Below are 22,377 nucleotides of genomic sequence, written 5' to 3'. Positions count from 1 at the left end.
CTTCTCATGAGTGCCTGAAGTGACATTTGTATGTTGCTAGCGAGAGAGACCTAGGCTGCAGTTTGTTGCTGGTGAGTCTCCCCACTTGCCAGCTGAATAGCACTGGGGGAGAAACCCCAAACAGGGGATCTCTTGTCCCCAGTAGGGTTTTAGCAACCCTGTGAAAAAAAAACCTCAATGCAAAACACATAGAGGTTATTAACATATTGGAATAACATTTTCTTCCCACTGCATCATTTTTTCTTTGTCCCTTTGCTCCAATCCCTTCATTTTCATTTCACATTATATACAGAGTGTGTGAATCATTCACCCCACCTTCGTGCATGCTTCTTTTTAATGTACAAAACTGCTTGCAATCTATTAATAGTTCAGCTGAAAAACCTGATAAGTAAATTTATAGGAGAGTCTTTGTGTCTGGAAATTACAGTGGCCATTTGGAAAACTAGGCCCTCAGCAGTTAGCTAATTTGTTGAACCAACGAGTGGAATCCTAAGGGGGCAAAGTGCCCAGGGAGCAAACAAGTTGTTATGCAGACATATTTTGGAGATACATCAGTATAAGTGAATGTTTCCCTTGTGCAACACCCCAGTGCCACTCTCGGCCACTGTTGCAGTCCCATGACAACCACCTGTTGGCATGCCAGTGGTGAAGGCCTCAGGTCGGTGTGGAAGGGGGCAGGGCAGGGAACATGGCTGGAGCTAATTGGTTGCCTAAACCATTTCAGCCCTAGAATGCCCCTTCAGCAGCAGAAAGTTACAACAACAAAAACCACAGTGTAGCCCAGACATCCAGGCAAGCCAAAAAGTTGAGTGCCCTCCCACCAGCACAGTCCCACCCAAAAGGCCTGGGGGAGCACAGGATGCTGACTACAGGTTCAACCAATCATCTCCCTTCTTAGTGGCAGTCAAAGCCCTTCTCCAGTACCCAATCACTGCTCCTGCAGCTCTACAAAAGCCCCAGCAAGGCTATCCCATAACTAATTAAATAGGGTGCATAACATGGGACTCTGTCTCAGAGCTCCTGCCATATGGACTTAGAGGGAGCAGCATGGCATTTTGGTGGCAAGGAAAGCACAGAATGGGCACTACTGGATGAGCACTTAGTACAAACTCTAAAGAAGAACAGCACTGTGTGACTAGCATCTCATTAAAGAACCCTAACAGCTTCTTGAGACCTGCTTGCTATCCCTCTTGCAAGAGGCCAGGTGCCGGCCCAGCAATGCTGCATCTCACAACTGTTCCCAGCCGTGTGTTCCTGCAGGGATGGCCTAAGTCATGTCCTCCTGGCACCATGGCCCCTGTGTTACAATGGGAAAAGATCCAAGAAAAGTTTCCCAGGAGATCTGCCAAGGGAGAAGAAAATGTCTTTCACCCTGCACTGGATTGTTAGCTCATTTCTTTGTCAGGAATTCTGCCCCCCACCCCCACCCCCACCCCACGGAAGGAATGACTCATGATAGTTCTGGAGGGGTGGCATCTGTCCCAGTTTACTCATTCCTTTGCAGGATCAGAATCTCGTGCAGCAGCTGCAGCAGCTGTGGTGGATCAATCATTTGCGATCACTGAGGACTTCTACAAAAGATAGGTAAGTGTAAATTGGATGGCACCAGCATGCGCCTTGAAAGAAGGTTGCAGGGGAACTCCCTCCCGTGTATATCCACCAAACTAGCTTCTTTGATTGATAGGACAAGTGCGGGGGGCGGGTGTTTCCTTGTGATCCTAATTCCTGAGTAGAAACATGGGAGAAAGCAGCCCCAACTCACTAGGACTTTAAAGGTCAAACCAACACCTTGAATTAGGCTCAGGAATAGATCGGTAGCCAGAGTAATCATTGCAATATCAGGATCACATGCTCCAGATATCTGGCCCCAACCAGCAGTCTAGTCACAATGTTTTGCACTAGCTTCACCTTCAAATAAAGCAAGGAATGCAGCTGGAGGGGAGAATTGATGAAAAATGCAGAGATACCCCCACCCCTGCTAGCCAGAATGCCTTTTGTTCATGGAAACAGCTCTTTTTCTTAATAATTTTCTTTGATTCATGTGCATTGCCATTATTGAATGCTCCTTCACATTTTTTTAAAATTCCTTGAAGTGGGTAGAAAGGTGCTATAAAAATGGCTTGAAGAAATATATGCAACTCAACCACATTATTAACAGATCAGTTTACTTGTGTTGCCAAGTATTTTAAGTCTCCTGATTGATACTCATGATAAAGGCTAGAAAAAGTAACGTTCTGAATCATGAGAATGAAAACAGTGCACCTTCTTTTGATGATACCGCTATAGTACTGACACAAGGAAGCCAGGGAAATGCTAAATGACTACAAATGAGTGCTAACTCTGCTTTTTTTGTTTGATTTTTTTGGTGAAAAAACATGGTGCACCTAAATTATTTTTTCTTTACTCATTTGCCTAGAGAGAATGTATATCATTCATACCACAAGTTTTCCAAGTGCGGTCAAACTATGTACAATTTTAATATCAAAAGTTCACAGGCAGAAAAAGGCAACATAATACAATATTATAAATATTGATATAAAAAGTACAAAACCTGTCCCAAATAGGCCAGTAAAATGTATCCATATATATGGCTCAGATCACATTGTTTTAAAAACGTATTGAAATCACTACATTTATTATATCAGCCAGCAAGAAAATTACTACTGAGAATTATGGGGAAGGGCCATGGTGATAGGTCCCTCACACACTTTGAATGCAGAAGATCCTGGCATTCCAGTTAAAGGCTTTCAGCTAGCTACGCTGGAAATGGCTCCTTGCTGAAAGCCTAGAAAGTAGCCACAAGCAAGGCTAAACAGAGTACTGGGCTAAATGGACCACTGATCTGAGTCAGCATAAAGTGGCTCATAAGTTCTATTTCCAATATAAATTTTAGTAGCTTGTTACTCAGTTTTATCAAAGAACGAGATCTGATTGCTTCATGCCTTGTATTTGCCTTCTGTTGAGATTTTTTAAATATTCTGCTGTGATGATCTTCTTCTCAGGCTTACTTACTTACCGGTACATAACTTACAACTACTTCCCCTGCTGGTGGAGCATTTAATTTTTGGTTTGGGCATACTGAATTGAAGGAATTAAATTTCCATATGGTTGTTGTAAATCATCTTATCTTGCAGGGTAATTGACAAACCAACCTTAATTCTTGGTCTCTTCCCAGTTCTGTGATGTCTGTAATCTTCTATGACACTGGCTTTGTTGAAGGAGTGTGAAACATTCAATTATTTTTCCATACAATGGGTAGTTGGGTTTCTTGTGATTCTTTGATAGATTGGACTTCAAAGAGGTTGGAAGTATATTGTTTGAAATACTCCTATCACTCATCTAAAGGATTTCTTTTTAGAAAAAAACCCAGGTTATTTTCATGACATTTTAATCAGATGTAAAGCAGAAGTCAGAGGAATAAATCCAAAGGTAGAAAAAATTAGAACCATTAGGTCACACAGAGAGAGTCCAGGAGAATATGGCTACTGGAGTTCATGTGCAGAGTGTCCATTTCCACTCAATAATTCAGGGATTGATCCCAGATCAAAAAACTTCTCAAATTTCTAGCAGTAGTTCATCGTACTCCATCATCAGAACTATGCAAACAATGACTCCTCAAAGGTGATCAAATGATTTTAATGGCAAATTCTCTCAGTCATTTCTTTCTGCAAGAAAAAAAGGAATTTGATATGAAGTCTGAGTCAACATAACCTGTATATATCTCTCAACTTTGTGTGGAAGACACCTTGAATCTTTGGTAGTCTCACAATCTTTGGTAGACTTTTACCTTGACAACCTCATCAATGAGGGAACTTTGTTACCATGCTATAATCCTAGAGAACTGATTACACTATTTTAATAATTTCAGTTACTGAATGCAAAAGTGGAAAACAGGTAAGTCAAGCCTAATGGCTGCTACTGCCCCTTATTACCCTATAAAACAATTTCAGCTTGTATTCTTTGAATGACAAAAATATGTACTATTAAATATATATAACATCTTTCAATCAAAGCTCACAAAACACTGCATTGTATTACTTGATTTTTTTTCCATTCAGGTTTTAGAATGGTTTTTTGGGGGAAAACAATACGCTGCTGTTACACTTCACTGCCTACACATTTTTCTCCCCTCAACCAAACTGAAATTGATTGAGCTGACAGGCCATTGATTACCTTTTCTCTAGATATTGAACAACCCATGACCATAATAGGCTTTGTATTCAGTCCCAGAATACAAAGAAACCATATGAATTCACCAAGGACCTCTTCATGACTTAACATGGTATGCCGACAATTCTGTTGAGGCCCTGATTATCCTCTAGAACAGGAAAATGCCCCAGGCTGTTGACACATTCACCTGTAAGCACCCAGTCTCCCAAGACAGAGCTAAGTAGTCTTCCCTGGTTTACTAGGAAAAGCATGACAATAAAACATGAGGAAATATGGCCAGAGTGACAGTGGCAGAGAACTCAAAGTGAACCTTACTGAACAGAGCCCACACTAGAACCTATTCAGTGGGAGCGATGATGGCAAAAAGGCAATATTTCTATGCCACCATTGTGTCTGCTTGTAATCATCTAGCTGAGCTGTTTCATGTGTTTCAGGGCCTTTTACATCAGCACTCCAGGGAATTGGATTTCTGATCAGATGACGGCTTGCTGTGATGAATTTGCTACTTCCTTTGCAGACAAAATTGCCCAAATCTCCTCTGGGTTAGATGCCAGTATGAATGCACATTCAGATAATGTACCGTTGGAATCTGCTTATGATTTATAATGGACTCCTTTCAACATGTGGAGGCCAAGGATGTGGACAAGATCCTTGGAGAGATGGGACCTACCACCCATGCTTTTCACTCTTGCCTTTCCTGGCGAATAAAAGCTGCCAGAGCAGGACTACCTAAGTGGGTAGATGCTTCCTTGAGGGTGTGAGCTACACAGGGCTCAAGGAGGCTGTGATTAGATCTGTTTTGGAAAATCCCTCACCAAGCTCTGTTATGTTGGAGAACTTCTGATCAGTTTCCAACCTTTCATTCTTGGGCAAGGTGTTGCTTCTCAGCTCCATGGGCTCTTGGAAGACACTAATTTTCTGGACCCATTTCAGTCTGATTTAAGGCTGTGATCTGGAACAGAGACAGCTTTGGTTGATTGCCTCTACACAGAACTAGTCAGGGGTGTGTGACCCTGCTAGTTCTGCTGGATTTCTCAGCAGCCTTTAATACTATCAACCATAGTGTTGTACTGGGCCACCTCTCAGCGCTGGGACTGGGGCATTTTGTTATGGTGGTTTGAGTCCTCTCTGAGAGTTCAGTTTCAGAAGGTCATGCTGGGGATTCCTGCTCTGGCCTTTGGGATTCTGCAAGGTTCAGTCTTATCTCCCATGCTGTTTACTATCTACTTGAAGCCACTGGGAGAGGTCACTGGGAGGTTTGGGCTGCAGTCTCACCTATATGCGATGATACCCAGCTCTACCTTTCTTTTCCACCTAGGACTAATATGATCTGGTAAGAATGTAAAATACATCTGCTTTGTGTTGCTCCTTTCAGTTACAGAAATATGTAGAAATTACAAAGCAGGACTGGGATATAGGCTTTAAAAAAATTCCTGGCAGGGATATTAATTCTAAGTTTTAAGCACAAACTGCCCACATAGTTTCAAAGATGAAATTCTGTTGTTTTGTCATGGAAATGAGATTTTAATCTGGGACTTCCATTCTGATTAAATTCAAACCAGTTGTATCTGATGAATGTTTGCAAAATTTCATTCCATTTATCCATTTACACCAACTTAACGACATGATCCTAAACCATCACTAAAGTTATCACTTAAACGCCAATTAATTTATTTCAGAATAAAATCATATTCATTAAAAAAATGAACTAATACCAGTGAAATATTTCTAGGGAATTTTTACTGCACTTCTAAATGGATTCAACTTAAAAAAGCCTGAAGGCTTTAGATTTGAAAGACATAAGTTGCTGAATGGAGGCATAGGCAGCAAAAACAAAGCTTCAGTGCCTCTTGCAGAGTTGCCTTGGTGATACACCCAAAGATCAAAAGAAACTGAAATGCATAAAGGGCTGTATTGTGACTAAAAGCCAATTTCTGCTTTTTCAAGATACATATATACACTCAAACATACATACATACAGACAGACAGACAGACAGACAGACAGACAGACAGACAGACAGACAGAGAGAGAGAGAGAGATGGACAAACTAACAGCCTATCCAACTTTCACTTTGGCCACAAGGTTCATAAGCCAAGAAGGAAGCAAATATCACTGGGAAATAGTTCTTTATTTTTTACAACTAAAATAAAGGGAAAAGACAAAAGCGTTCCAATCACCCTAATCTACTCACAAAAAGAAAACAATACAAGAGAACCTACATATAACTATATGACTTCCCACCCAAACCCTGCTGTCAAACTTCTTAATTTGTTCTAAACCTTTCTCAATAAATAAAGTAAAAGCTTGAAGCAATACAAAAAAACCCCTATCTTCCTAACTTTATTTCCCAAAGTTTAAGACTTTTACCATAAATTTCACTCTCCATCCCTAACCACTGGGAAATAGTTCTTACACATAAATAAGGGTTTCTGATACTCAATTTATACAACTATATACTTTATGTTATTATCATACAGCAGTCCACTAATCAGAACTACCATCAAATGTGAACTACCATTATGAGAGTGTGTTCAAGACATTCAAACAATTCCCATCAATGGAAAAGTAAACTCCTCTTGGCTCAAGGCAATGAACAAGTTAGGTAAATCTACTCTAAAGAAATCCAAAGCAACAGAAAGGTCAAAATGAATATATTATGGTTGCATGTGATTCAGGGATGGCAAACCTTTTCGAGACCGAGTGCCCAAATTGCAACCCCAAACCCACTTATTTATCACAAAGTGCCAACACGGCAATTTAACCTGAATAGTGAGGTTTTAGTTTAGAAAAAAGGTTGGATCCAAGGCATGCGTTACTCAGGAGTAAGCTTGGTGAAGCAACCATGCAAAGCTTCAAACAGGTGAATCATGACCCTAGGAGGGTTTACTCAGAAGCAAGCTCTATTGCCAGCAACCAAGCTTACTCCTAGGTAAAGGATCATACTTTAGTTCTTCCCATGAAAATCAGTGGGGTTTAACAGTGCTTAACAGGGTTACCTACACTGCTTCCCCAAAACTAGGTCTTAGGTTTCATGCTAATAATCTCCCTGAAATAATTATGCTATTATCACAATGGCGGGGAAAGGATATGGGAGGAGAGGGAAGTAAAACTTTTGCTTTCTGAAACTTTCTGAAACGGCTTGATCTGCCCAGGTGATTGGCAAAAAACTTGGGTCTGAGCGTTTCCCCGGTGTACATGGGATGGATCCGTTTGGACCTTTTCTTCACGTTTAGTTTGTTTAACCCCTTGAGCAACAGCAGCCAGCCTGCTCCAACAGGTCCTGTGTGCACCCACCACTCTGCCCTGCGCTGCTCCAGCGCCTCCACCCCACCCCTTTGCCTCCGTCCCACCCACTCGAGCAGGGGCCTGCCTGCTCTAACCTCCAACAAGTCCCGCGTGAACCGCTCTGCACCTCTCTAGCATCTCCACCGCCTCTGCCCCCCCCCCCCCTTGGGCAGCAGCCACCTGGAGCACAGGCACCAGGACTGCCAGCCAAGTCCTCCCTGCTTGCTGCAGTGCGCGCACGTCGTGTCCAGCGGCCCAGGTCAGCCTAGATGTGTGTGTGAAGGGGGGGTGATTTCCCCCCACATGACAAACTCTGTGCCCGCGTGCCCACAGAGTGGGCTCAGAGTGCCACCTCTGGCACCCGTGCCATAGGTTCGCCACCACTGGATTAGGCCATTGTATGAAAGCCATTGCTGGCATTTCATGACACTCTTGCATGAACAAGAAACAGCAGCCAGAGATATGTAAGTGAATAGATGCTATTCATTCCTATGGGCAAAGGTAAAGTATTGCAGCTGAGTACACTTGTGATGAGGGCAAAAACTGATCCTGGCTGAGCTGCCCTCCATTAACAGGAATATAAGCTTGTTCTAGCAAACCTTCCAGATGGTCAAGATGGAGGATTTTGCAGCATTCCAGCAAAGTAGTGGTGTTCTATCCTTTCCCATGCTTGTACAATTGTGCAAATTTCAGCAAAGTATATGGAATTGGAATTAACCTGTGGCTAACATGCCAATGGGCTATTTCTTTCCATCTCATTTAAACTATTTTCCTCAAGACTATCACGAAAGCATACAACATCAATGCTCTGAGCTGAACTAAGAAGGAACAGCTGATGAAGTGACTAAGAAGCCAACATGAGGCTGACTCAGACTCTCCTGTGTGCAGTAAATGTGCAGTTTTATTCCTGCTCCTGGCAATCCGTCCGCTTGTAAACTAATTACGTAGTTTAAAATGCTAGTCACTAGTATTGCTGCCATTTTGCTTGCCTCAATAAGCCTTCCAAATTTCAGTCAACAGAAGGAAGCAAAATGGCACTGTGCATTGATTGAGAATAAGCTGCCTTTTGGCACAGAGGATGGATAGAAGCACAAACCCAAAAAAGTAAAGTGATCGTGTCAATTGGCTTTGAATCATAACATTATAATTGGTTTGAGAACATGTTCAGCTTGAGCCTTTGAGGGCACTATGCAAAGGATTAAACCTTGGCAGCAGAAACACATTATAAGAGGCAGAAGGAGACTGTGACTATCATCATCCCTATACTTAATCAGAATTAATCCCATTCTAGCCAGTTACCTTCTTGTTCTCTCCCCGCCCCATTTTCATTAAAGTTCTTTAACTAAATGTTGTACACATAACATTTGTTCTTCTGGGCTCTTCACTCTTTTCAAAGTGAAATGAAAATTAAAGCCATGGTGTCTTATCTAACATTTGCCAAGGCCATCCAAAGGTTTGTGACACCACCATCCTTTCCTCCTGAAAAGAACACAAAACACAAAACACGCAGTATTATGCCTGGGAAGAAGAGTGGGAGGTTTATCTTTACAGTGCTCTCCCTGTCTCCCCCCCCCATCCACCCACACATTAAAAAGCTAAATACAAGCGACAAATAACATTTTGCTAAATATTAATCTCCCACGTCATGTTCTTCTGGTGAAACTGAGTGCCTATGAAAGCGGAAAAAATGCTAATTATCTATAGTATAAGCAATAGACTGGCACAAGAAGTCTTCAAGCAAGTCACTAGCAAGCCCATTCACTCCTCCCTGGCCCTCCAGGTCCTCAGCTTTATAGCCTTTTCCTGCTCCCAGCCTTCCTGTCAGGTTTTTCCAGGATTTATCCCTTTAGGGAGGCCAGCCCCACATCTCTGCAATTCTGCATTAGCAGCACCCAGACTTGGCCCATTGTTGTGCAGTAATGCAGATTTGAGCTTGCCCGAGCTCTGCTCATCCTGGGATTCTCTTTGGCATGGCAGGCTGTTCCTGGAACCAGCAGGGGGCTGTACCACCTCTGCAGTACACTGCATGAGTCACCCACTGCCTTCTGACCTGGCCTTCTCCTTTCCCCTACCTGCCATTGGTCTGCTGCTGCCACTGCCAGCTCCATCTTCCCAGGCTGCAGACAAGGGCTTTTTCTGAGCTAGAAGGGCAGCTATGGCATGCCAGTAGGATTGCTGGTCAAGAGGCCGGAGGCTTCGTTTCTGGAGGCTCCATTTCCTATGTCTTAATTTGTTCACATCAACATCTTCAAATATTGCAGATATTATATGTGTACAAGAAACTCATATAAAATCAAATAATGAACATCTGTTGAATAATAAGAAATTAGGCAGAGCGATTGCAGCAGCAACATATACAAAAAAGAGGTATGATCACCTATATAAGTTTAACCTTCAGCAGAATATATCTTCCATCTGGACCTTTAATATCTAGAAGATACTAATATTTTGATTTTTACATAGAAAATCAAAATATTAGTATCTTTTAAGATATTAAAGATTCAGATGGATGATATATTCTTCTGAAGATTAAATTTACATAGATGGCAAGATCTACACATCAGCAACAGTCTATGTCCTAAACAATGGCAGAAATAAATCTGAATGACCAAAATGATATACTATTCAAAAATAACAATATGGAAGAAAATACAAGAAGATTTGCAAAGATGGACTAAATTAAAACTACCATGGCTGGGAAGAATTGCTATTGTTAAGACGAATGTTCTACCAAAACTGAACTTTTTATTTCAAATGCTCCCAGTCTGTATAAAAGACAAGATGAAGGAAGGGCAAACCCAGATAAATAAATTCATCTGGAATGGCAAAAACAAAACAAAACCCAGAATAAGACTTAAAGTTCTACAAGATGAAAAAGAGAGCGAGAGAGAAGAAGACTGGCAGTACCATAATATTAAATTATATTATCAAGCAGAGGGAGTGGTTTGGATTTCAGACTGGATTAAAAATCCAAACAAAGAATTCTCAACTTGGAAACTGCAGAATTCAATGCCAGAATTCACAGATATTTAGGGACAGAGCAAGTGAGACAAATAAAATGTTCAAACTTAAAGGACTCCTACATAATAAGGAAAGGGCTTGTGAATATCTGGATGAAAAACATGGATTGCTGGACTTTCATTCTCATTTTGAGTGATTTTTCAGTTCTTACAGGAGCTTTAGCTGAAGGAGTTTCAAAGGCAGCAAAGGGGAATGAGATGCCATTGTAACAAGATATGCTTTGTTGATACTGTTCCAAAAAAATAAAAGCATGCAAGATGATAAGCAGTGGCCAAGATGCTAAATCCACAGAGAGAGGCCTGCAGGATCATAATGTATTAGGAACTACTGTTACATGCAACTAAATTACACAAGGCTGTTGCCCATCCATAACAGGAGCCCCTAGAATGGTGTGTGTGCATAACTGTGATGATGAGGGGCATCCTTCCTCCTACCCTTGCATGAAAACTGGAACTTCAAGAGCTCAGAACTCATCAGTGTATGCTAATGGGCAAAGCAAGGCCCAGATGTTAGCTAACATCAGCAGCTCTGAAAAACAGCATGCCTAATATGGTACAACCACAGCAGTTTCACAGATTGAAGTCAAGCAATACAGGATGTTACAGAAGCCAATTAATAGGATTATATCAAAGAATATTAAGAGAACATAGACACTGACTCTTTGGAAATGAGATCTGGTATTTAAAAAAAAAAGCATGGGAAAATTGTACCAGTATCTCTGACCCCTCACCTGACAAATGTGGTAACACCACAATCAAGTGCCTTTTCCACTTACTACAGACCTCTCCAGTGGTCAAATCTTTGTGAAATTATTGTGCACACCTCCTTTCCTGTTGTTTTGGTGCCCTCCCCTTGTCTCTTCGGTTGCATTTATTCCACACACGACTGCTGAAAATGTACAGAGGCATGGGGGGGGGGAATGGCACCCAGGGCAAAATGGCAACTTGGCCCCATCCCCATGCCCCCTCTGGGGCACCCCGCCCCCTGGCCCCTTCCACTTACCTTAGAAAAAGCAGAGCCTGACTGGTGGGGCTGTGTGTTGATCTGCGGGTGGGAACTACACTTCCCAGGAGATTTTGTGAGCCCCAACTCCTTACAGAGGCCTTCCAGGGGCAGGTGGGAAGGAGGCTGCAAGGTCTTGGGAAGCGTAGTTCCCACCCGCAGACCAATGTGCAACTGCACAAGCCAGGCCCTGATTTTTCAGCCTCTTCTCAGCCGGCTTCTCTTTGTGGGGGGGGAGGTGGAAGTGGGAGGAGGGGCGATTTTCCACCCCCACGTGACCCCAATGATGCGCGCCCAGGGCACGGCACCCCTCCCGCCCGCCCGCTCCATTGTAGCTCTGCCTATGAAAATGTATTATTCTTGATGGTGGAGGGATGTCATCCATGATACTTTCCCGTTTTCTTTTGTGCCGGCACTCTAACGTTATTGCATAGTTACATTTTGAAGCAGCAATTCAAAATATCTCAGCCTCCATTTCTACTAGTGAGAAATACCAACATAGAATGGAAGCCAAAACAACTCCTGAAGCAGACACCATTACCTGAAGGAACAGAAACACACAACCTGCCCCCCACAAAAACCACATTTTTCAACCAAATTAGAGCTGAAAACACATAATAATTACTGCAGCAGTTCTTTGTCAATTTCCTCCTGCAAAAGCAATTTCTCTTGTCAATTTCACTGGCTCCTACCTGTGGAAACAATGTATCTTTTATTTAATAGTACATTGCTAATTTGAGATGAAATTGATAGAGCTGATACAATGGCTTGTGTCTGTGCCCTAACATTACATCGCTGTCCACCTACCCCCTACAAAAACCAACTCTGCTTCTTTGTATCTCTGCCTGAACATTCCATTGCAAGTTCTATATGAGACTGACAAAACTGATCCAATCAACCCTGCTTGGGTGTCTGCCTGAATGTTACATCCCCAACTAGATATGACAAAGAAAAAAATTATTTCCTTTCAAAAAAGGAGTAGGTGGAGGAGAAAATGGGTGAAAGGTTGGGTGACTACACAGGGGCATGTATAAGGACCAGGCATTTGGTGTTTCAAAGACTTTCAAAATGATCACACACTCAAAGGAAGCTGGCTCAGAAAGTATGTGGGGGGAATCATGGTAAAAGTGTTTGGGAAAACAACAGAGGAAAAATGAAGGAGAAACATTTCCAGAAGCAAATGGAGGAAAAAATGTGTGGAATTAAAAGGAAAAAAATGGCCAAAAGAAAAGCAGAAAAGTCCAAGAAGGAGGCAGTCACAGTTGGCTAGGGATCCACACTGGCTGTTTCGACCTTGTAAATGTCTGATAGGCAATTATAGCAATTCCTAAAATGTAGCACACTTGGCTTTAACTTGAAATGGACAGGAAGGTAATCTTATCAGGAGACCAAAGAGCTGGACTGTTGTAGATTTAATTCAGTTGCTGTACTATATAGGTAAGCATCAAGTCATTACTGATCCACTGGGGTAATAGTCCGGAGAAGAGCTGTAACTCCAGGGGATTCCAGGCCCCACCTGGAGGGTGGCAACCCTAATCTCTTCCCATGGGCCCCAATTCAACATTTGAGTTTCACAGTCAGCTCTCTTAAAGACTCTACCTTTGTGGCAGGTTCAGACTGCAAGAGAGGAGGATTTCTTCACGGCTGCCCTCAGCAGCCCCTTCTTATACAACTTGATGAAAGCCTAAAGCTAAACATCCTTAAAGGGGGAAAAAACCAATTAGTAAGGAATTTCAACTTGCTTAGGCTCATCTTTAAAGTTCAAGTTACAAATGGGAAAGGAGAAGGTACTTTTCAGTTTTATCCTGTTCTTCTGTCAGGAGTGTTGCTTTAGTAATTAAATTCAGCCTTTCTACAAAAAACCAAATCAGGAAGAAAACTAGGCTTCAAAATTTCTAAGAGATGAATGAGATACTACTGCAATGGAGCTGTGGAAGAGCCTGTGAAGATCCCTCGTGAAGTGGCTTTTTGGCATCTCTTGTCATGTCTGAAGCCATTGGCTGATTACAGTAATCAAAGAACTTTGCAAAGAATCTAACTAGGACCAATTCATTTAATTTGAATTATTTAACTAAGATCCTTTTTGTGTATTTATGGAAATTCTGTTGTTTTTCATATACATGTCAAACCTTTAGTTTTCCATTCCTCCTCTTTTCTATGTCCTGTGGCACCACCTCCACCTCCATTCATGATCTGCTTTTCCTTTTCCTCCCTGCCTTCAGTGTGCGTGTGCATATACACGCAGATTGATGAACCCATTTCCAAGGACATTTGTTAAACCAGGAAAATCCTCGTAGCAGTTTCTATCTTTCCCAGAAATAATCCATGGCTTTGGCAGTGCTGTTAGCTGTTGCAGCAATCAGTTTCTGCCAAAAAAATGAATGAAAGTTTTTATTCTAAGTTGTATCTCTAAAATTAGTCTTAGTCCTTGAGAGTGAAGCCATACACAGCTGATTGCAAAGAAATACTAGTATCTGGAAAATCCAGATTTGATTCCTGTTTGTTCTATGGAAGTTCACTGCGTGACCTTGGGCCAATCGCACTCTCTCTAACTTACTTGATAGTGTTGTTGTGAGGATAAAATGGAATAAAGGTGGTGAATAAATGTATTAAATAACGATATATAACTATATATATAACCATATATAACCATATATAACCATATATAACTATATCTATAACTATATCTATATCTAATATATCTATAACTATATCTATATCTATATAACTATATAACTATATATATATAGTTATAGTTATTGTTATAGTTATATAGTTATATATATATAAAATAATATATATGTATTAAATAACTATATGGCACCTGGGGACAACACCTGCTCCGGGCACCCCCACCCCCTTGCCCCCCCATACTCGGGGCGGGGACAGCTCAGATGGGTACTGTAATGGCAGGCTGGCTCCTGGATTGGCCTGCTGCCACGACGCATGTCTGAGCCTCCCCAGCTGCCTCCCTGCAAGCTGCCTCCTGCCCTGCCCTGACCCTGGGGAGGGCAGAAGCTGGCCTGCAGTAACGCAAGGTAACAGGTGCCATGGCAGGAGGCCCAAGAGCCAGCCTGCTGCTGCCGTGCCCATCTGAGCCACCCCCACCCTGAGCCCCGCTATTTTGTGAAACATTATACTGATTGTTTGAATTATTCATTTAACCAACTACAGTGACATGTGCTGTAGGCACACAAGTCCCTGTCCTAGAGGTTTGGAAAATATCACATCAAGTGGTTTCAGGGTCTGTCTGTACCACCTTCACCCGACATTTATTTTTATTAGTGTTTACTCCACCCTTTCCCAGCCTAAGCTAGGCTGAGGGTGGTTAACAACAATATAATTTATATAATGAACCAGCAATTAAAACAGGTGACATAAAACATACATAAACATATACTTAAGATCAATAATATTAACATTAAGACTGTTCATTTAAAATGGAATCCTAATAATTCCCAAATTGTACAAAATTAAACAAAAGTGTATAAAATTTGAGTGGTTCCTTAGCATAGGTCAGGTTAGCAGAAGGAAATAACAGCAAGGAAACAAAGATCTAATAGATCCAACATATGTACTGATGAATTTTTTTAGCAGCAAATACTATGGCTAAAATACGTCTCTATATTTGTGCATAAATCTGTTCTACTGCAGTCAAGGCTCATGAGGCATATTTCAGAGGGCTCATATTCTGCAAGAAGCAAGCTCCTTTGAAAACTTCTGCTTGGATGGTGCACAACTTTTCAGAGTCATAAAACTTAAGCACATTTGCTGGGTACAGCGCAACATTGTTTTGTTCCCAAAACTACTGCCACTGTTGGCACTGTTTCCTGAGTGGGACTGTCAGGGAAGGCTCAGTCAGTACATTTTGTATAAGAAATCTATTTCCAGATGTTTATGTAAGGCTTTTTTGTCTTGTGGAATGGTGAAGCAGGTTATATAGTTTGTAAGCTACTGTCTGGTTTAATGCCTTTGGCTGAACCTGAATGGCCCATGTTTCTGACCTTACGTACCGTGAACCTGATCTTGTCTGGGTTGGGTCTGATGTTTTCAAACTGGGCCATATCCACCACAGTCTTCAATATTGCATCATGTTCTTCTTGGCCTGATGCTGCTATGATCATACCATCTGCTATGATATGGACACCAGAGATGTCGCCAGAAACCTGCATCTTCCTTAGGTGCTAAAAGGCCACAATCCAGCTGAGTCAGCATCTAGCTTTACTTGCCAGTATACATCTATCTCCTTTAGAATAGTTATTGGCCCTGGACCTTTGTGGGAGTGGAAATGGAGAAGTGCTGTCCCATTTGACTTTATGAAGGTCTCTGCAGTCAAGGCAGACTCTAATGTTGCCATTTTCCCTCAGTAATGAGAAAGCTATTAACCCACAATGTTGATCTATTCACTTTAGTCACAATTCCATCTTCTTCTAGTTGCTTCAGTGAGTTTTTCAGATTATCCACAATGGGGAAGTATATGTTTCTAAACCCATGAGTGACAAGGATAATTGTCTCATCTATAAATATATGATGTGTGTCCCTGAATTTTCTGACTCTTTCAAAGACCACGGGATACCATGTACTAAACTCTTTTCCGGTTGTAGGTGGTTCAGCAAATTCTGTGTACTAAACAGATCTCCACATAGGACTCCCCCCTCCCAAGTATTGATGATGCTGATGCCTTGAAAAAACAGACTTGCTTTGTTTTTGGCTGTGTTTTTTTAAGGTGAGTTCTCCCTCAGCTTATTTTAGAACCTTCACATGCAATTAGTTTGCATTTAGACTAGACAATCTTTGTGGGACCTAGCAGGTTTTCCAAAAGGTGAGGTGGAAAAACATTTGCTTTATCTCCAGTATCCAGCTTGAATCTTATTGGACATCTCTTACTGCTAACATGGCTCTGTGCTGGCTACATGAGATTGCCTCCTCTGAGAAACTGCTTCCTCAAAAACAACCTTAACACAGTTAAGCTCAGACAAGAATTCGTGTTTTACCATCAGTGTTTACTGGGTGCTGTGCACATTGAAAATTCATTTCCCCCTCCCCCCCTCTATAACATTTGCTCTAAAATCCTGGGGAAGCCTGCAGAAGGTATGATTTGCCACAAAATATACACAACATGTATATGAATTTTTTGGTGCCTTCAGTTTTAGTTGGTGCAGACAGCTGGCACTCCTAAGTTTCTCTGAACTCTTTCCTTTAGCACAAGCTTGAATGGGCTTCTCAGACCCTGATATGGATGTTTCTTCTATTTGTACTTTGGCAACTTGGGGGGGGGGGGGTCTGCAGATGTTCCTGCAGATTCAGATTAGTCACATACCTTTGCCTTCTTCCTCAGTTCTGTTACCAATATGCCAAATCTGTTCATCCTGTAATGGTGGGTGAATCCAGAATGGATAGCACTCAAGTACAGTATTTTGGGATTACAATAATTCTTGAGCAGGGTTAAAACCTGCTGTAGGGCAGAATAATCCACAGATTCTTGTACCAAGATACCGTGTATCTCTAAGGCTTCTTCTCTACCTACGTTTGATACAGATCAACTTGAAAGACTGCTGGAGTTTTGCCTGTACCAGAAACTGTCAAGTATAGACAAAAACACTGTCCCTCCTTCAACAGTTTTCAGCAAGGTTCCCAATGAGGCTGTTGTGCAGTCATCCACCGGAAAGAGTATGCAGTTTTCTTGTGAACCAGCTGTGCTTTCAGCAATGACCTCATTCTACTGTTTTCATGGTGTCTGCAAATGCATGGCCCCTTCTGACACCATGTTATATTTCTAAGCAGGGAAAGGATCAGTAGTGGAGGCAGTATTGAGCACAAGAACTGTTTATTGGAACACAAGCTAACTTACTGAACAGGCCAAAATGAGGTTTCAGTAAGTCAAACCTCTCCTCCAGTACTAGTCACAGACATGAGCCTCTCCATTCTAGAGAGCCTCTGGCTCTCTACTACCTTAAAGTAGTAGTACCAACATACCACACTTGCTTAAGTCAAGTAGGTCCTATTGTCCTCATAAAAATTCAATGAACCAGCCTTCTCCAGGTTATTGCTTTACTAACTAACATCATCCTCATCTTGCCAGGATTCAATTTTACCCTCAATGACTAGGCCATGACAGGAAGACATTGATTCAGGATTGAAAAAAGAACATTTGGATAAAGAAACCGATAACACTCAACTCTAAAACTCAGGATAATTTCATTCATAAGTCTCTTGTAAATACTGCCAAGAATGGGGAAGGGCATTTCACCTTAGGGAACACTGCAAAGCAACTCCCAAAGTGTTGAATGAACCTGTTTGAAAGAAATTATCTGCCACTGATTCGCAGAAGTCAGTGGAGGGAAGTACTAGACATATTAACATTCAATAAAATAGTATGATCCACTTTATCAAATGCAGCAGCTGCTCTTTGTTGATTGTGTTATATAAATTCCCCTGCCTATTTGCCTCCAGAGATTGTACATCCCTTTCTCATTCACTAAGCCAAAAAACAACCTGGAACAGTCCTATAGTTGCCATAAAAGCCATGAAGTCCTCATCATTGTTTGTCACAGAGAACTCAGTGTGGATGGTGAAATTCCTAGAACAATCAGTCTTGACATTTCTGCTGCCAGGCTCAAGATCAATTCTAGCAGCTCAGCAAGATCCTAACTTGTTCCTGGAACTCACTACAAGGAAAATACAGTCAGAATTTGACCACTGACTATACGAGGTTGCAAACAAAAGCAGAAAATACCCTTGAAGGACTATTACCAGCACCATCTGCAATGCAGGAAAGAAAGAAAAGTCATACTTTTTTAAAAAACTACCTGAGCCTTAGTAGTTACAATACTGCTAGAATAATATAAATTCATACTTGGAAATCCAGCCAGCTAGCACTAATGTTGTTATTGTCTTTTTGCAAAGATGTTTCTGTAGGAACGTTCTCTTATTATGCCTTAAGGGAAACAGGAACAAGGAGAGAAGTAGATCATTACAGGGTTTTTTTTCCTTCCATACTCCCTGGTTTCCTGGTTTTAAATTGCCTTTCAGAGGTTATTTGAAACATGGCAGTTCTTCTAAATGTGAAATATTGCATTCATTCATTCTTTGATAGCAAGTGGCTACTTTTCACAGACAAGAAAAGATATCCCTACTTTGGAAAGTACCAGTTAAAATAGAACTGCATCTGCATGGCTGAAATCCTATGCAAACTTATGCAGAAGTAAATCCTACTGAACTTGGTTAGGGCTTTCTTCTGAGTTAATGTACAAGAGGATGATGTAATCCTGAAACTTAAAAAAAGAATAGCAGTGCTCTTGCTTTGAGTTCACACCAGATAGGTTCACAGATGCCCATAACCAATCCTGGTATTTGGCCATCATAATTGTTGTGTAGAAGCAGATTGCTGCTTTCTCTGTCTGCCCAACTGTCTGTCACCCCGAGAAACTGCTCTCCTGATTCAAAAAATGATGATATTAACCTATACATTAACCTATTTGCTATTTGAAACTATTGTTATCTTCAGTGCTGCAAAAACACCAATGCACTGTGCAAATTAACAGCTGTACCACTACAGTGAAAACACTTTCTAAGAGTACGACAAATCAGGAAAGGCCTCAAGTACAACCTGGTTATTCCATAACTCAATCATTGAGAATGTGAGGAACGAAGAAAACATGCATGATAGACAGAAGAGCACAAGAGGGAACCAGCAGTTATGCTAATTGCACGCAAAGAAATGAGAAAATCCTACAATGAAAATTCAACTACAGTCAACAGCTTGAGAGATTACTCAAGAGTTGACATGTTGTGATTTCTGAACAGAAGCCAGGAGCTTGAGATGTACTGTGAATTTGATCTGCTTAAAAGTGCAGATGACTGGGGAAGGCCATGGCAAACCACCCCATAAACACAGTTTGCCTAGTAAACATTGTGATGTGACATCACCCATGGGTCAGCAATGATGCCGGGCTTGCATAGGGGACTATCTTTACCTAAAATTTCACCACAGTATCACTGATATATTTCAATTATAACAATGCCATCAGTGAGGATGAGGAAATTCTTCCCATTCACTCCCTGTTTGAAACAAAAAAGTCAGATATAAAGAATGATAGAACCTTTCTTGGTGCCTCCAACAACAGTTTATCTATCCAGTATGACTTTTTAATGGGCTTCTCTCTCACATGAAGCAGAGATTGCATTATCTATATGAAGTATATATATATATTTAAAAATAATCTTTTCTTGGTTCTTTTTCTGCCCCTTCATCATGCTTGTACCAGTATCACCTACAGCAAGTTTTGAGAAAATTTTGACCATCTAAGAACATAAGAACAAGCCAGCTGGATCAGACCAAAGTCCATCTAGTCCAGCTCTCTGCTACTCGCAGTGGCCCATCTGTGGCTAGCTGCTAAATTGCTGCATTGTCTATATGAAGCAGCAATTTAGTAGCAAGCCACAATCAGGCAAAATCTTCTCAGAACTTGCTGAAGGTGATACTAATATAAGAAACATTAGCTTTAAAAGGGGCTTGGACAGATTTATGGAGGAGAAGTCGATTTATGGCTACCAATCTTGATCCTCCTTGATCTGAGATTGCAAATGCCTTAACAGACCAGGTGATCGGGAGCAACAGCCACAGAAGGCCATTGCGTTCACATCCTACATGTGAGCTCCCAAAGGCACCTGGTGGGCCACTGCGAGTAGCAGAGAGCTGGACTAGATGGACTTTGGTCTGATCCAGCTGGCTTGTTCTTATGTTCTTATGTTCTTAAGGGGCGGAAATAAAATAAATAAATTCAGACAGATTTTTAATGCTAGAGCTGAAGGCCACTTGAGTCTTTCTCTGGGAATTTGCTGTTCCCTGACAGATTTTATGTTTGCTTCCAAAATAGTTGGCTCATATGTTTTTTCATAAAGTAAAAATTACAGAACTACCATAAGTCTGCTTGCCCCCGCCCTCCAAAAAAACCCTATGCCCAACAATCTTATCACTGAACCTTCTCACTTATAGAAAGTAGACGGGACAAAACAATATGTACATTCTTACCAGTGGCTCTAGTTCCCTTTGGTCAATCAAACTAAACTCGCTAATAAAGTAGTAGAAGTGCTTGTAGCAGGTGTTCACGTGAGCTTCTGCACCCATGCTGATGATGCTGTCAAAATGGTGGATGTAGACGTGCACAAAGACTCTGAAGAGACGTGTGAGGATCTTTGTGCAGACTTGCTGGAAGTTCTTAGGAAAAGGAATACCTGCAAAACAGAAGTGGGAGGGCATTCAGAGTGCAGGCATAATGCATTAAAACTGGGCAGTAGGATCTAACGAGGATCCTATATGTTCTGTTAAAAAATTCTGGTATATCCCAACATTGTAGTCTAAACTGAAGTATATTATCCAGCTCAGCCTTCTGAAGTAGTACAAGTGATGGACTGACACAGTTTATTATTCTCATAACTTCAAGAAAGTAGAGGTTTTTTAAAATCCCCTATTTGGGAATAGGATTACAAGTTTTATTTTTCATTGACTACATTTTTCATCATGGACTACAATTCTGCTCCCTTGCCCGCTGTCAGAAGTGAAAACAAGCAAACAATTTTAGACACAGGGTTCCTGAAGACTCTGCTGCCTTCCCTTGAAGAGCAAGAAATGCCAGCCTTCTCCACTCAGAACCACTGACAAAAGGAACCCAAAATTGCTTCTCTTCCTTGTTTGAAGCAAACTGTTTTGTCTCTCACAGCAAAACTACTATGGTTTTTCTTCTAATTAAGGAACCACAGGCAAGCAAACTGCCAGTATCCAATCAAAAGCACTGTCAATATAAGTTTTACATTTGATTTTCTAAAGTACAAAGGAATCTTAAATGATGATTTCTAAAGTCGTTTTGTTGTGCATGTATTAATGGGGCATGCTGCAGGTTTACAGTAGCAAAAAAAAGAACTCTTATTTTGTAGCAATGAGCGGTAGCTTCTAAAACTCTGTGTTAAATTATTTTGCTCTTAAGGAAATGTTTCATTTTCAAGGTCCTAAAAAAGCTTTTTTAAGAATTTAAAACTGTTAAAAAAATTAAATTAATGTTAAAATTTCCTATAGTAATATAACAACAATAATAACAATGACAACTGGTTTATATTCCATCCTCTCCTGCCAAAGCAGGGCTCAGGGTGATTTACAACAAAAATAAAATACATCTTTAGTAACAGATAAAATATAAAACTCAAGTCAACTGCAACACTAAAATAATTGCACTTTAACATCTGTCAATGTCCTGAATTCTGAAATGATGCCAAAGTGTCCAGATAGCATGTGTTTTAGATAGCATGGGGGAATAATGACAAGGTCAGTCTGAATAAAACCAAGAAAAGAAGAGACTGGGAAAAAGAAGCAAAACACTGCACCTGATGGAAACAGCTCATTTGTTCTATTTCATCTTCTATAGCTACCTTACTCATATTATCTATATATATAAAAAGCAAACCGTGACTTTGTTAGTCACTCCCTAACGCCGAAATGGCTGAACGGATCGCCCCCAAATTTTCACATGACGTCCATCCCTGTTGCGGGCAGGTAATTGGACCTTCAAATCGCTGAAAGTCCATACCTGAGCCAGGTAAAATATCTTTACCTGGTGCACCAGGCCATGAAGCTGGCTGTGTTTAACTGTCACCCTTAGAATGTTCGTGCACCATGTCTGTCTGTGGCCTGAGGCCTTGGTATGCAAAGGGAGCTTAGAATGTGTTTGTATTACCAGATGGGCAGATGAGATGAACACAGAGAAAACAGTAAAGCCATGGGTAATACTGTTAGGTATCTGAGTGGAAGTGAAACACATACACACTTTGCCCGTGTGAAGAGGGCGTCAGGTGGGGTCCCCCCCCTCACACTTGGGTAACTTTTTTCACTCTCTGTGCCTCAC

General features: G+C 41.2%; 1 protein-coding gene across 3 annotated transcripts in view; it reads right to left on the bottom strand.

Annotated features, from left to right (window-relative positions):
* Nucleotides 1-2,453: 2,453 nt before the first annotated feature.
* MOB3C (MOB kinase activator 3C) overlaps nt 2,454-22,377 on the bottom strand; it is a 43,697-nt gene continuing 23,773 nt past the window's right edge. For all 3 annotated transcript variants that reach the window (XM_048496361.1, XM_048496358.1, XM_048496359.1), the window contains exons 3-4: nt 20,514-20,716; nt 2,454-3,665 (exon numbers count right to left, since the gene is read on the bottom strand). In XM_048496361.1, coding sequence (XP_048352318.1) covers nt 3,636-3,665; nt 20,514-20,716 — 233 coding nt within the window. In that variant the 3' untranslated portion in view covers nt 2,454-3,635. The remainder of the gene's footprint in view (nt 3,666-20,513; nt 20,717-22,377) is intronic.

Source organism: Sphaerodactylus townsendi, linkage group LG05 (genome assembly GCF_021028975.2).
Source record: "Sphaerodactylus townsendi isolate TG3544 linkage group LG05, MPM_Stown_v2.3, whole genome shotgun sequence".
NCBI lineage: Eukaryota > Metazoa > Chordata > Lepidosauria > Squamata > Sphaerodactylidae > Sphaerodactylus > Sphaerodactylus townsendi.
The sequence above is the reverse complement of the archived record's forward strand: the minus strand, read 5'-3'. Positions and strand labels throughout refer to the sequence as shown.